The 14,403-nt window shown below is 42.3% G+C and overlaps 1 protein-coding gene across 18 annotated transcripts in view; it reads left to right on the top strand.

Annotated features, from left to right (window-relative positions):
• The window catches only part of tanc2b (tetratricopeptide repeat, ankyrin repeat and coiled-coil containing 2b), a 156,876-nt gene that overhangs the window by 135,083 nt on the left and 7,390 nt on the right, over positions 1–14,403 (top strand). For 15 of the 18 annotated variants that reach the window (XM_017436655.3, XM_037980644.1, XM_037980642.1 and 12 more), the window contains 16 exons: positions 669–900; positions 1,635–1,804; positions 1,899–2,177; positions 2,928–3,095; positions 3,940–4,100; positions 4,643–4,751; positions 4,840–4,962; positions 5,696–5,932; positions 6,010–6,219; positions 7,218–7,311; positions 8,448–8,581; positions 8,793–8,916; positions 9,422–9,597; positions 10,859–10,991; positions 11,679–11,708; positions 13,937–14,028. In XM_017436655.3, the coding sequence (XP_017292144.1) occupies positions 669–900; positions 1,635–1,804; positions 1,899–2,177; positions 2,928–3,095; positions 3,940–4,100; positions 4,643–4,751; positions 4,840–4,962; positions 5,696–5,932; positions 6,010–6,219; positions 7,218–7,311; positions 8,448–8,581; positions 8,793–8,916; positions 9,422–9,597; positions 10,859–10,991; positions 11,679–11,708; positions 13,937–14,028 (2,472 nt within the window). The remainder of the gene's footprint in view (positions 1–668; positions 901–1,634; positions 1,805–1,898; positions 2,178–2,927; positions 3,096–3,939; positions 4,101–4,642; positions 4,752–4,839; positions 4,963–5,695; positions 5,933–6,009; positions 6,220–7,217; positions 7,312–8,447; positions 8,582–8,792; positions 8,917–9,421; positions 9,598–10,858; positions 10,992–11,678; positions 11,709–13,936; positions 14,029–14,403) is intronic. The other 3 variants (XM_017436709.3, XM_017436692.3, XM_037980637.1) reach the window with 1 other exon arrangement.

The following is a 14,403-nucleotide window of genomic DNA, read 5'->3' as shown; positions in this document are numbered from 1 at the left end:
TTTTTCACCCTTTTTTTTTGTTTTGTTTTCAAGGCCTTTATTCCTCGGTGACCAAAAATTAACATTTCATTTTGATTAATTCTTTGTTTTCTTTTTCCTCCGTCTGCCCTCTGACCGCCGCTGAAAATCCAAACTCTTTGTGATCCCTTTATCCCCCCCGCAGAGCTCGGTCACACCTGCTGTCTTTGTTTCATTGGCTGAAAAAAATGTATTTTCCTGTTTTAAACCCGCACAAAGAATACTTTTTGTTCCTTCAGCCATTCATCTGTTTAATCATCCGCCTGATCGTGTTTCAGTTGTGAAATGTGACAGTTAAACACTTGACTCCTTCGTGCCACAGTCATCTCAACACATGCATGAGCTGACTTTGAATCAGTCTCTCCTTGCAGCCAGAAGCTATGAATTATTAATAGCTAAAGCCATACAGTGAAACAAGACGTATTATGTTTCATTATGCTGCTATCATCCACCATGAAGTTGACTCGATCCCAGATGACTTCTCGCTTTTAAACTGACTTTGTTCTTCCAGAGATTCCTCCCCGACTCTAACCTTTAATCAGGTTTCCAAAATACAAAAGGAGCTGAAGGGGAAACGAAGGATATATTCCTCTGGGAGTGACCTGGCGGAAATTTTCTCACCTCCCACCCCTCCTCTTTGTCGCCCCCAGGTGGTGGCCTACCACTACTGCCAGGCGGATAACGCCTACACCTGTTTGGTGCCGGAGTTCGTGCACAACGTGGCGGCTTTGTTGTGCCGCTCGCCGCACCTCGTGGCCTACAGGGAGCAGCTGCTGAGGGAGCCCCACCTGCAGAGTATCCTGAGTCTGCGCTCCTGCGTCCAGGACCCCCTGGCCTCCTTCAGGAGGGGCGTCCTGGAGCCCCTGGATGCACTTTACAAAGGTGAGACATGTTCTGCTGAAGGTTTTGTTGCCTCCCGAGGCGGTGGACAGTCAGGGTGTTATCGTTCAGTGTGTTTAATGCTAACCTCGGTGCGTTTCTGTAAAATGAAATAGATTTTATTGCACTTCGTACCTCATTGATTTATTCGCCTTATTGCTCCTCTACATTGACGCTGTCCGATGCAGAATAACTTCAAGGTTTGGTAGATTTCAGCTCAGAGAAAACTACTTCTTTAAAACCAAACAGCTAAAAGCATCAAAGAGTTTATTTCTGCCTGTTAATCATTTCAAGGCTCTTATTCAACTCTATTTAACCCCTTTTCATTTTTTGCTACAATTTTGCTAATTTTAGCTTTTACCTGTGTATGGTTGTGCTACATTTAGCATTTAGCTACTTGGTTGTGCTATTTTTTCTTCATTTAGTTACTGGCTTCCTTTTTTAACGTTTTAGCTACTGTTTTGCTAACTTGAACAAACAGCTCTTTTGAGAACGAGTGTCTAATAAAGGTGAAAAAAACTTTTTTTAAAATTAAGTTTACTGATATTTGTTGAAGCATTTGTGTTAATTCCTTCAACGTTCAATTTCTCTACTTTTCAAGTTTTTAAATCTTTCATATCAAATCAAATCTAAGCTTGACTTACATAATAAACTGACACATAACAAGTTTTCAGTCCAACTAAACACAAAAATCTAAATCTGGTAAATTATAAACTAAGGTGGTTTCTGCGTTTCAGAGAGAAAGATCAACTCCGAGGAGGATCTTATTATCCTCATCGACGGCCTCAACGAGGCCGAGTTCCACAAGCCGGACTACGGAGACACCGTCGTGTCCTTCCTCACCAAAACCATCAACAGGTTTCCTCCGTGGCTCAAACTGGTGGTGACAGTCCGAACCACGTTACAGGTAGAGAACATTAACATCAAGCAGAATATATATATTTTATATAAAGACATAAAAGCTGTTGAAGTGTGTCATTCATTAACCTAACGTTCTGCAGGAGATCGCCAACGCGCTGCCGTTTCACCGCATCTCGCTGGACGGCCTGGAGGAGAACGACGCCATCGACCAGGACCTGCAGGGCTACATCCTGCACCGCATCCACAGCAGCCCGGAGATCCAGAACAACATTTCGCTCAACGGCAAGATGGACAACACCACCTTCGGCAAGCTGAGCGCCCACCTGAAGGCCCTGAGCCAGGGATCCTACCTGTACCTCAAACTCACCTTTGACCTCATCGAGAAGGGCTACCTGGTGCTGAAGAGTTCCAGCTACAAGGTGCGTCACTGGAGCTCAGCCTTTGCTGTCGTCTTCACTGTTTTTTTGAATAAACCAGCGGATTTGACACATTTTAAGTGCGAAAAGAAAAGATGTGAGAAAAATACCCAGAGAAGGATAAGATGTACGAACATGTGTGAAGATGTTCTGGTGGAACTTGCAGCTGTTTGCTGGAGTTTAACCACCTATTTATCCACCGAACCCACAGCGTCCGATGTTGTACAGGTGCAGCTGTAATAGCCAGGTGATGCTGCTTGCAGGATTTATAAAAAGCGAACCTTATTGTGGTGCAGCTTCATTTGTTATGCATTTAATTATGCTTTGAAACCTTCTAATCCAAGATAAATAACTTATTAATTTCCCCAGGCTGTGCAGCAGTATTTATTTTTGTTATATACCTGCATTCTTGCTTGTTTTTTGTGGAAAAAGTTTCACAAAAGCTTCTTTCTAACAGCCAGAACCCAACACCTTTTTGATAAATAATGCATTTGAAATGTTTCAGTGCGCATTTCATAATGAAATATTTTATCTCACACCCCCAGATTCATTTAATTTCATGTATTCAGACGTGCTCCTAGACTCCATGGAAAAAATGACAAGTGATAAATTCACATTTCTGCTCGGAGGAAGTCCGTGCGGAGCAGTCGAAGATGCTCCTGTGCAAACACGGTGCATTATTCATGATCCGTCGCGCCGATCCGGAGGAAATCAGCCAGTCAGAATCTCTCCTTCCTTCCCTTTTTCTCCCAGGTGGTTCCAGTAAATTTGGCGGAGGTTTACCTGCTGCAGTGCAACATGCGTTTCCCCACGCAGTCGTCGTTCGAGCGGGCGCTGCCCCTCCTCAACGTGGCCGTGGCGTCGCTCCACCCGCTGACGGACGAGCAGATTTATCAGGCCATCAACTCTGGCTCTCTGCAGGTAGCTGTCCTCGAATAACACCTGCAGTCCGAGGCTTTCACTTGTCTGAAGTTCCTTCCTGCTTGAACTAGTATTATAGCTGATTATTTAGAGTACAACTGTTGGAGACACCCATGTGTGTCTGTTAGCAAAATATCTCATGAACCACTAGATGTATTTTATTGAAATTCTCAAGAGTAATTACATCTAAAACTCATTAACCTTTGGAGTTAACCTCCCTCAGTTCATTGATTTTAGCCTACATAAAAATGGCTGTGGCTCAGTGAATTTTACAGATATTGAATTAAAATTTGGTGTGGTAGCAGCTGACAGCCATTCACAACACACTGTGCATAAAAATGGCTATAACTTCATCATTTCTCACTTTATTAGAACTTTTTCAGTGCTGATAATGGATTTCTTTAAACTCTGGTCCATGTTCTTGTACACTTGATTCATCATTTCCCTAAAAATGCTTCAGTTCAGTTTATTTTAAATAACTCTGGGGCTCTTAGAAGTGTAGTTTTATTCAAGAATTAGCTTTAAAATGTCGGCTCGTTTTGATTTATCTGTTATTTGTGCGTACAGTGCTCCTGCAGTGCCTTTTGAAAACAAATTCTCTGAATCTTGTGATGGTATTTAAAACTACAAACGATGAAATCCAAAAACTATTTGCAGTTTTGCACTGAGAAGTTGTATGATTTTAGCTCTCTAATAATACAGCTGACAAATTTTCAGGGTATTTATCAAAGGAAAAATGAATCTTTTGTTCACTTTGCACTAATAAACTTATAGTATTTTTGTTATTTCTGTCATTTTCTGGTGCTTTTTCCCGCTCTAACATGTGGAGCGTGTTTTGTTGCAGGGCACACTGGACTGGGAGGACTTCCAGCAGCGCGTAGACAACCTGTCGGTCTTCCTGGTGAAGAGGAGGGATGGCACCCGCATGTTTGTTCACCCCTCCTTCAGAGAGTGGCTGATCTGGAGGGAGGAAGGAGAAAAGACCAAGTTCCTCTGCGATCCGAGGTGAGCACGGGCAGAGCTGACGGGCCGGCGGGAGGAAAAATAAAAGGCTTCGTGTTTGTGACGCTGCAGAGAGTCATGAGTCTCATAGAGTCTGACAGAAAAGAACTAAAAAAAACAAAATATTTATATACAAAGCTCTGAAAAGACCCTCCTACTCGAGGTGCAAGAAACTATCAGCATTCTATTTTTAACTAAACTTTGCACAAATCAAATCTATATCAGTGTCAACTTCAGAAAGACTTTTCTTTTTTTAATCTCTTGTGGCATCAAGCTGTATAATAACACTTGTATTAAACATATTTTATGAGCAGAATAATACATTTTATTTGCTTTGTAAAGCTGTGGAACATCTTCAGGCTCCAGACTTGTCTGTGAGTTATGAATAGAAATCCGTTTTTGTGTTGGTACGTTTTGTTTATTCAGCAGAAAAACTGCTTTTTTTCCCATTCATGACCCTTAGAATCAGTTCTTCCAGCTGTGCAAATATCCTGATCCACGTGAGTCGGCCCTGGGGACTAAATGTGTGTTTATGACCTCTGCAGGAGCGGCCACACCCTGCTGGCCTTCTGGTTCTCCCGGCAGGAGAACAAGCTGAACAGACAGCAGACGATTGAGCTGGGCCATCACATCCTCAAAGCACATATCTTCAAGGTACAACGACATACGTTACACACAAACACACACACACACAGCTGCGGTCGAGCCTCGCAGTAATGAGGATTTACGTTCTGACTTTAAGGGTCTCAGCAAGAAAGTCGGCGTTTCCTCGTCGATCCTGCAGGGCTTGTGGATTTCTTACAGCACAGAGGGTCTCTCAGCTGCACTTTCTTCACTCCGAAACCTCTACACTCCCAACATCAAGGTACGGGTCTTTAAAGGTCGCTTCAAAACGTGCCGAAACGCAGAGGCGAGCGTAATGCTCAGGGTTTCCCCCAGTGTATGATAAGCCTTGACGTGAGACGTGTGTTGGTGCTTTGTTTGCACTTTTCCCTTTATGTTAATTCAATTTATTTGTAAATGTGACTTAAATTAGGATTCAAATTAGGTGCAATCAATTCGTATTAATTTTTAATTGTATTTTTTTGTTTAAAAAGTATTTCAAAAGTGTATTTTTGTAAAACTGTAGTTGTGTAAATATTTGACACAAATATCACGTAATAAATAACCATATTCTCAAGTTTCCTGTCAACTTTAACCATTTTTTTTACTAAATCATGGCCACCTACCACCGGGCTTAGCCTCTTTTCTGGGGGAAACCCTAAATCCTTGTGCTCGATTGTGTTCATGCAAATGTCTGTTAGCAAAATATCTCAAGAACCAGTGGGCAGATTATAGTGAAACTCTCAGAAAGTAATCGTTGGATGCAGAACTACAACTGATTTGCATTTGGAGCTAACCCGCTTGGATCTTACCCAGTCAGTTTTAAAGATACTGAGCTATAATTTGATGTGGTAGTAGCTGAGAGTCATTCATGCCATCTCTTGACATCTTGATAAGGTTTGACCAAAAAGTCGTTAATTAATAATAAACACATCTTAGATTAGGCTTCACAGAGAGTATTTTTCTTATTATTACATATATATGTGTGTGTGTAGGTGAGTCGGCTTCTCATGCTTGGTGGGGCCAATGTGAACTACCGTACGGAGGTCCTGAACAACGCCCCCATCCTGTGTGTCCACTCCCACCTGGGCTACATGGACATGGTGGCTCTGCTGCTCGAGTTTGGTGCCTTTGTCGACGCCCAGTCTGAAAGTGGCCTCACGCCGCTGGGCTACGCCGCCGCCGGGGGCCACATGGCCATCGTCACGGCGCTCTGCCGCAAGAGAGCAAAGGTCTGAGGGGCCGATGATCTGTCTGTGATATCCGGTCCTTCTGGGATCTTTGCTCATTTCTGTGCTTCTGATCAAAGGTGGACCACCTGGATAAGAACGGTCAGTGCGCCCTGGTTCACGCGGCCCTCAGGGGCCACATGGAGGTGGTGAAATACCTGATCCAGTGCGACTGGAGCGTGGGGTCGCAGCAGCAGCAGTCACCTCAGAGCCAACAGCAGGCGGCCTTCACCAAGAGCCACGCAGTGCAGCAGGCTCTCATCGCTGCCGCCAGCATGGGCTACACCGAGGTCTCAATTTAACTTTAATCTCATGTTAAATGATGCTAATACCGTAAAGTTTGAAAAATTTAGGTGTATTTTTATTTTTTGTAACATTGTGGGACATTAATTACCACCTTTATTCCAAGATTGTTGATTGAACCGTAATATTTTCTAATTTGTGCTTTCTTTTTAACATTAATAGTTAGAAACAATGAAAGGAATGTTACAATAAAGAATAAATTTTGTAAAAGTATCTAATCTAATTAGGGAATTAAAGGAGGGACATGTAAGAGAAAGAATAAAAGTGAACTATAGACACAATTTATATAAAAATTATAAAAAAATATGTGAGATCTTTGTTTAAAACTGGCAAAGAACAAAATGTGTTTATTTAAGAAATGCTAGTTTAGTTTGTTAAACATTAGTTATTTATTTATATATAAGTTTATTTATTTATTAATTTATTTATGTATTTTTTTGGTCTTGATTTTTTACTTGCCGTTACTTTTCCTGTCAAGGATTTTTATATTATTTTTTAATTAATTTTCAAGATCTTTAGTACTATTTTTAAAAAACAGTGAATCAAAATAGCATCATTTGCTCTTGATCCTGCATTCTTCATCATAAGAATGTGTAATTTTATATAAAATCTGTATCAAATATGGTAAAAGAGACAGAAAGGGGGAAAGAAATTGAAACAAATCTTTTTTTATTTATTGCTTTTTTTGGGTTTATATTTTCCTATTTATTTTATTGTTTTGGCACAAGTCTGATTCCATACACAGACGCTATAAAAAGATTAGCAGTGCTGTATTAAACCCTGTAAATAAAAGAAAATGGATGAATTTTAGGCATCTTTAACGCCTGAAAGATCAGATGGTGAGGATGTTAAATAGGTTTTTGTTTTTATGACTGAAGGGAAACGTGAGAAAGGGAAACTCCTGTGTGATTTATAAAAGCAGAAGAAGGAGGGAGCTTGAACATTAATCTGAATCGTTTAGATTTCTTTATTTTTCCCCCATCAGATCGTTTCCTACCTGCTGGACCTGCCGGAGAAGGATGAAGAGGAGGTGGAGCGAGCCCAGATCAATAACTTCGACACCCTGTGGGGTGAGACAGGTACAGTGTAAAGTCAACACTGAAAGACGCCTTTGAGGGGAAATCTTTGGGCCGTGGCAGGAATACGATGACGTTTATGCGGGAAGGCAGCTCGCTGCAGTGCGGATGGAAGCGGTCGCTCCTGTATGTCGGCTGCTCGCTGCTGCGTCAGATGCTGATGGTGTCAAGAGAGCTCCGTCAGGGCTGGGCTCACACGGAGGAGGATGTGTGTGTGGTGTGGTGGAGCAGGAAGTCGCTCCAGGGAGCTTTGAAATGACTACTCTGATTGTACAGTGGCAGGGCGTTGAGAGATGTCGTGCATCGTTGTAACCTAAAGCTATGAAAGCTCATTACAGCCTTTCCTCCCCAGCTGCAGAGCGTCAGCTGAGCATGGAGGTGCTCTAAAACAGCCGCGCTTTTACTGTTTGTGAGGGATCAGGAGGGTAAAAGCTGCTCTGCACGATGGTTTTAAATAGGTAGGAAGAGGGAGGATATCTGTAATAGAATTAGACGTTCACATAAACTGAACTAAGTACATTAAATCTGCAAATATTAAGTTGAAGCTGAGTCCGTCCTTACGAGACTGCTCTCACATTGATTAAAAGAAATATATTAACAGCTCAAATCATTTGGATTTTACTCATTAAAAGTGAAAACTGTCTTCTCAAAGACTAAAAAGTCCCAAGTGTATTGTTTTCTCATCTTTTCTCTGTGAAAGACTTCAATTTAAATCCTGTTTTTCCTCATAAAGTGGTGTGACATAACTAAAGCAGATATAGTTCATATCTTTTTAAATCTTGTTTCTTAAAGAAGCAAAAAAATCAAAAAGCTATTTAACAATCTTACGATTGAATAAGACAACATGTCAAATGTTCAAATTGAATTTGTTTGTTTTTTTGAAAAGTAATTTGTCATTTTAAACTCCCATTCAACGAGAGAAAACACATTTTACTGTGTGAACGCTGGGTGCTGAAGGGCTGTGCTGAAACTGAGCTGTTAAAGCTAAAAAACTAAAAGCTCTGGTTAAAGCTAATGTAGCAGAAGGGCAGCTAAAAGCTAAATGTCGCAGAAGGGCAGCTAAAAGTGGCTTAAAAGACAAAAATCAAGCCAGTACTGTTCTGCACCCGACTGACTCTCGTCTTTGTTGTCGCCCTCAGCTCTGACGGCAGCGTCCGGCCGGGGGAAGCTGGAGGTTTGTCGCCTGCTGCTGGAGCAGGGCGCCGCCGTGGCTCAGCCCAACAGACGAGGCATCATTCCGCTCTTCAGTGCCGTCAGACACGGACACTGGCAGGTCAGCGGCCATCCGAACCCACAACTCGCTTTCCTGTGTTATTTACCGTAAACGGAACATTTCCTGGTTCAATAAAGCATTTAAGCTCATCTACTTCAGTATAAATATTCATACAAAACATTTAACTTTTTCTGACAGTCACAGATTAATGAAAATAATTACCGTTAGCTGCAGTTTTCCTCTCAGCCCATAAATTATTTTGATTTTGCAGATCGTAGACCTCCTGCTGACACATGGAGCCGACGTTAACCTGCCCGATAAACAGGGTCGGACGCCTCTGATGATGGCAGCCTCAGAGGGACATTTGGGAACGGTTGAGTTTTTACTCGCTCAGGGTAAGCAAAACCTTACTTACCATATCATAATTTATACATTTATTAGAAATCTAATTAAATGTAGAACCTGAGTGTCTTAAAATGTTGTGTATTGTGTAGAAATTTAGCTGGGAATAAAAACCTTCAATCATTTGCTTGATGGTGATTTTCGTGTTTGTTTCCTGATTTTTATCTGGAAAAAAAGAGGTGCTGCAGAAATGGCTTCTTTATAAGATAGCAGTGCTACTTTTATCTCAGATTTAATGTCCTTTGTTTACTGGGGTGTTTTCTCCTAGTGTCTTTATGTGAAAATAAAACTATACATCAACAAGACAAATAAAAATGAGTGTAATTATTTTTAAAATGGCGTTAGCAGTGATTACGGCAAATTAAATCAGCAGAAATGCTTCAACAATTTATCAAAATCAATTAGGATTTTTCGTTCCGAACTAACTCGGAGGGAATGCGGTTGTTTCACTGATTTATACGTAAGCGTAAATAAATTGCGGTCATTTGTTTTCCGCAGGAGCCTCTCTGTCCCTGATGGATAAGGAGGGTCTGACTGCTCTGAGCTGGGCCTGTCTGAAAGGTCATTTACCCGTCGTCCGCTACCTGGTGGAGAGCGGCGCTGCCACCGACCATGCAGACAAGAACGGACGCACGCCCCTCGATCTGGCAGCCTTCTACGGCGACTCTGAAGTGGTACGTGTGGAGGAGTCAGGGATTCACAAACGTCCGAGTCGTAAACGTAAAATCTGAACAGGATTCTGCGCTCTGTAGAGCTTCCTCCATCATCCAAATCCAAATTACAAACGCTTTCCTGCTCTTCGTTTGGGATCCTGTTGGGTCTTTGGTGGCAGCGCGCGCAGATAAAAAGTCGAATCGGCCTCGTCCGTGTCTGGCATCGCTCACCGAGAAGGCCGTGGGTGTTAAAACATCATAATTAAAATTTCTCTCCAGCTGTCAGAGATCGACAGCTGGATAATTAAGGTTTCACAAAGTTCAAACTGTTACAATCTGGGTCTCTCCTCCTGAGAGAAGCAGCGACTCTGTCGTCTTCACAGAAGAGCATGTTTTCATAATGCAGGTAGACACTCTGATTCCAAGCTTTTAGGCCTCGACTAATTATTAAAACACTGCTGGGGTGGCTGTGGAGCAGTGGTTAGAGCAAAGAGAGAGTCGGAGGTTTGATTCCAGCAGTATACATGTCAAAGTGTCCCTGGTGAAGACACTGAAGCCCTCACTGCCTCATCGGTGGACAGATTGTGTTGTAAAGCGCTCTGAGTAATCCGTTTACCACGAGACGAGTTTCATTTGCGTTTTTTGGCCTCTTCACTTCCACACCAAATGCCAAAGTTTTAGGCAAAGATGTCAGGCAGGGAATGGTGCTCAAAGTACCAATGTGAGTAAATTTGTTGGTACCCGTCCACAATAAGAAGTAAAGTTTTAGTTTTGTCTTATCAGTCCAGAAGCTTTGGAGCTTGTCAACCTTCAATTTGTCTGGCTTTTTTTGTGTTTTTGTGTCATTAGTTGAGCCATCATAGGTCTTCTCTTATGGAGCACATCAAATTCAAAATGATGAGTTCAGTTTGAATGGAAGGCACTAACTTCTGATAAACCAGGGGTCGGGTTTCAGTCTCACGAACCTGTATTTGTTTTAATAACATTGTCAGCTGTGGTCAGAGGAACATGAAGCTGCTTGGAGATGAACTTACAGGCAGATCTCAGCTTTGCTTTCTCTGCTCCATATTCAGTCATCTATCCAATTAATATTTTCTGAGAGTTTAATTAAAATCCATCCGGTGGTTCATGAGAAATTTTCTCATCAATCAGACAACCATAGACAGTTACATGATCATAACTCTGTAAGAAAACGATGCGCTCCTTGTGTGAAACTTATCTTTAATATGAAAAGATCGATTTGTCGTCAACTATTCCCACCCCTTATCTTTGCTCTCTTTAGGTCCAGTTCTTGGTCGACCACGGGGCCATGATAGAGCACGTCGATTACAGCGGGATGCGTCCTCTGGACCGGGCGGTGGGCTGCAGGAACACATCAGTGGTGGTCGCCCTGCTCAAGAAAGGAGCCAAGATAGGTGAGAGCAGTTTGACGGGCCGAAGGTCGTTTGAAATTATCTGGGTCAAACAGATCCTTCCAGTTTCACCACAAAGAGGGAGTCTAGAAATGAAAACACTCCTTTTTTCTCTGCTGGTTGCTGTAGAGCAGTAAGCCATGGATTCAGGATTTGTCTCCATGTAGCATAAACTCCTCCCCGTCGCTGTTTGTCATCCGCCCCCTTACTGCTGCGCTCTGCTCCCTCTGCTCAGCTATTTACGGCTCTGATGTGTGTTTCTTTTTATTATACGACTGTAGCACTGTGTTCCCCCCCTTCTCTCTCTCTTGCTGTCATGCTCTCTGTTTGTCTTGTTTCTCTCTCAATCACCTCCTCGTTCTTCAGTCCTTTGCAGTTGCTCAGAAACCAGTTGTTATTAGCTCTTGCGGTGTTCCTGTCTTTATTTTTTTTTATCCTTTTCTTATTTTTTTTATTTTGCCAAGGCACTTACCTCCTTCGCTTCTCACTGCTGCTTGTGTTCCTTTTCTCACTTCTCCACCTCCACCACCACCTCTCTTTATCTTCCACCCTCCTGCTGTCTCTGTATCACTTTTTCCTCGCTTCCTTCTGCCCTTCCACTCACCCCTCCTTCCGCCTCCTCTTTGCCCCACCTCACCTCACCTCACCTCACTCTTGCCTCCAATCCACCGCCTCTCTCACCGGCACCAGGATGTCAGACGCTGCCCAGTCGGCCCCGAGGTAAAGCCGAGGCTGTCGACTTCTCACCCTACCAGGCATTTTGACAGCTCTATCTCCTCTCTCTGTGTTGTCTATGTCGTCTTTAAGTGTCGCCAAGCCAGCTTAGCTACCCTCTCAAACTGACAAATAATAACACGCAGTGGTATTAGCTGTGACAGGGATGAGGTCGGGATTGTCTAGAGGTAGATGCTGAAATGGTCGTTGACGGCATGCCCAGCCTCCAGCCTGTGATGTCGTATTGAAGTGTTGACCTTCCATCTCACAGCTGCATGACAGGAGCCCTCAGTGAAGGTGGTATCTCTCTGGGCTGTGGTGGCGGAGACTCGTTGGCAACTCAAAATTGCGAGAACGAGGGCGGTTTTTTTTCATCGCATCCTGACGCCGGGTCGTTTTATTTTGAAATGACAACCTATTTTGTATGCAAAACTCTGGAATTTGTATTTAGTGTTTCCAGATTTTATTCCCAGTTCTGTTTTTTCTAATTGCTCAAACATTTAAAGTACTTTTCACAATGGTTTTTATCTCCTGAAGGCAAAAGGACAAGGGTGGGGCGATAATGTTTTTACTCTACTGGAGCACTTTAGTGTGAAAGAGAACAAATTGTAAAAGACTTTGTAAACCTTTCAGATTAAAACTATATTAATTCACACTAATAATACACTGAATGCAACCAGTCTGCTAAAAGTTGGACAAACCCTGAAGCATAAAGTAATTTTTATTTTATTGTTAATGGCAGCATAATTTTGTAGAATACCAGATTTTATTGAAGAAACTGTGAACCCTGTGGTTAAGATTAGGTAAAATTTATGAGAAAAGCATTGAAATAAATGATATAAAGCACAAACAGGGAAGAAAACCAAATTTTATGTAAATTAACAGGAAACATTCGTACTGAGACCTGAAAATGAGTCCAAATTTGAGGAAGGTTTTTGAACATTTGATACTGGAAAGGGATGGAAATGTAAAAAATTGTGTAGGAACTCTGAAGACTGAATTTTAGGCTCTGAAGACTCTTATTTTACCACCCACATCATACCCACCTCTTCAGCCGCCTCCACGTTAGTTTAATTCAGCGGAGTACACTTCTGACATACAGACAGGCGGATTTAAACCAGTTTTTTTATAATTAATTAACGTTTAGGTGATTTTTAGACCTCGGATGTTAACTGTCAAAGGAGAACTCCAGGGTCGGTGTTGAAGTACAGCTCTGGAACTTACTGAAAATAAATTACGAAGGGTTTGAGACGTCTGTGACAACTCCACGACTATTTACAGGGAAAATTTGTTGCACAGATTTCAAAAAGTCGAGCTACAGGACTGCGAGCTACCCCCACAAACGTTTTGAGACTCCTGTTTGCAAACTGGCCGCCAGCAGTCGCAGCCCAGTCAGATGCTACCTGAACACCTGTGTGGAAGTGCATGCCGTTGTAAACCCTTCCTGTTCCCCTGCCTCCTCAGACTGCAGAGATAAACCTCTGTGCTCATTGTTCATCCTCAGGGTCAGCTAGACCAGTCAGCAGCACTTCCCCCCCGAAGGCAGCTTAGAGGACCCTGTTCCATCCCTCCTGCTTGCCTCGTTTTGTTGGTTTTTACCTGTAAAGATCCTCTCCTTCTCACCTCTGTGGTGTGTGTACGTGTGTCAAGGATTGCTGTGGTTATATTTAAAAGACTGACTTTTTCAGCCATGAATCAGTTGGCAGGATGAATTGATTTTATTTATTTATTTATTTTTTGGTGAAAATCCTGTTTTCAAGCTTTTTCTTGACGAGACAGAAAATGTGTATCTTTAACTTAATCTTTGACTTAATTTGCTGGGACAAATCCTGTTTGCAGATATTTGGTGCATCCTATTATAATAATCTATTTTTTAGCAAATCAGATTGGCTGTTTTTATGACAGTTGTGCAAAATTGTCTTCTTTAAAATAAAATAAATAAATGAACATATTTGCAAACAGTGTTTGACCCAGTCCTGATGTCCAAAGCGACGTCACAATGAGGTGTCAGAGCAGACTTGTGTTTTCTTTGCCTGTCTTCTCTTTTCCATTCCCCATTTTGACCGTTGTCCTCATTCTTGTTATTGCTGTTGTGTGTAGTGTGGCTCAAGTTGTCCCTTCCTTCCTTCCTTCCTTCAAAGCCCTCCTGATTTTTTCCACTCTGAGCTCTTCTCACTGTTTGTTTGTTTTGTTTTGTTTTTTTCCCTCTATCTGCTCCTTCCTGTGTTCTGCAGGTCCGGCCACGTGGGCCATGGCCACCTCCAAACCCGACATCATGATCATCTTACTCAGCAAACTTATTGAGGAGGGGGACAGCTTCTACAAGGTTAGAAAAGGCAGAAATGTATTTTCTTTTGTTTTGCTGTTTTAGAAACAGATGGGGGCGACTGCGTCTCTTCAGAGCCTCCAGGATTTCGCGATGTTGCAATCGCAACTATTAACGCAACTATTAACGCAACTATTAACGCAAAATCAAGCAAACCCCGCGAAATCACAACTTTTTGCAACTTTGCCCAAAACACAGCAACTTTAACCCAATATTTATTGTTTCTAAAGTGATTCGCCACCGTTTCTGCTGTCTAGTCTCTTCTTTGTGGGTTTGTGTAGCGTGGAATACAAAATAACCCCAAATAACTCAGGAAGAAGACACGTGACGTCACTTCCTGTTAACATCAGAATGCCGGGAGCGTGCAGGAGCAGT

Source organism: Kryptolebias marmoratus, linkage group LG17 (assembly GCF_001649575.2).
Source record: "Kryptolebias marmoratus isolate JLee-2015 linkage group LG17, ASM164957v2, whole genome shotgun sequence".
Classification (NCBI taxonomy): domain Eukaryota; kingdom Metazoa; phylum Chordata; class Actinopteri; order Cyprinodontiformes; family Rivulidae; genus Kryptolebias; species Kryptolebias marmoratus.
The sequence above is the reverse complement of the archived record's forward strand: the minus strand, read 5'-3'. Positions and strand labels throughout refer to the sequence as shown.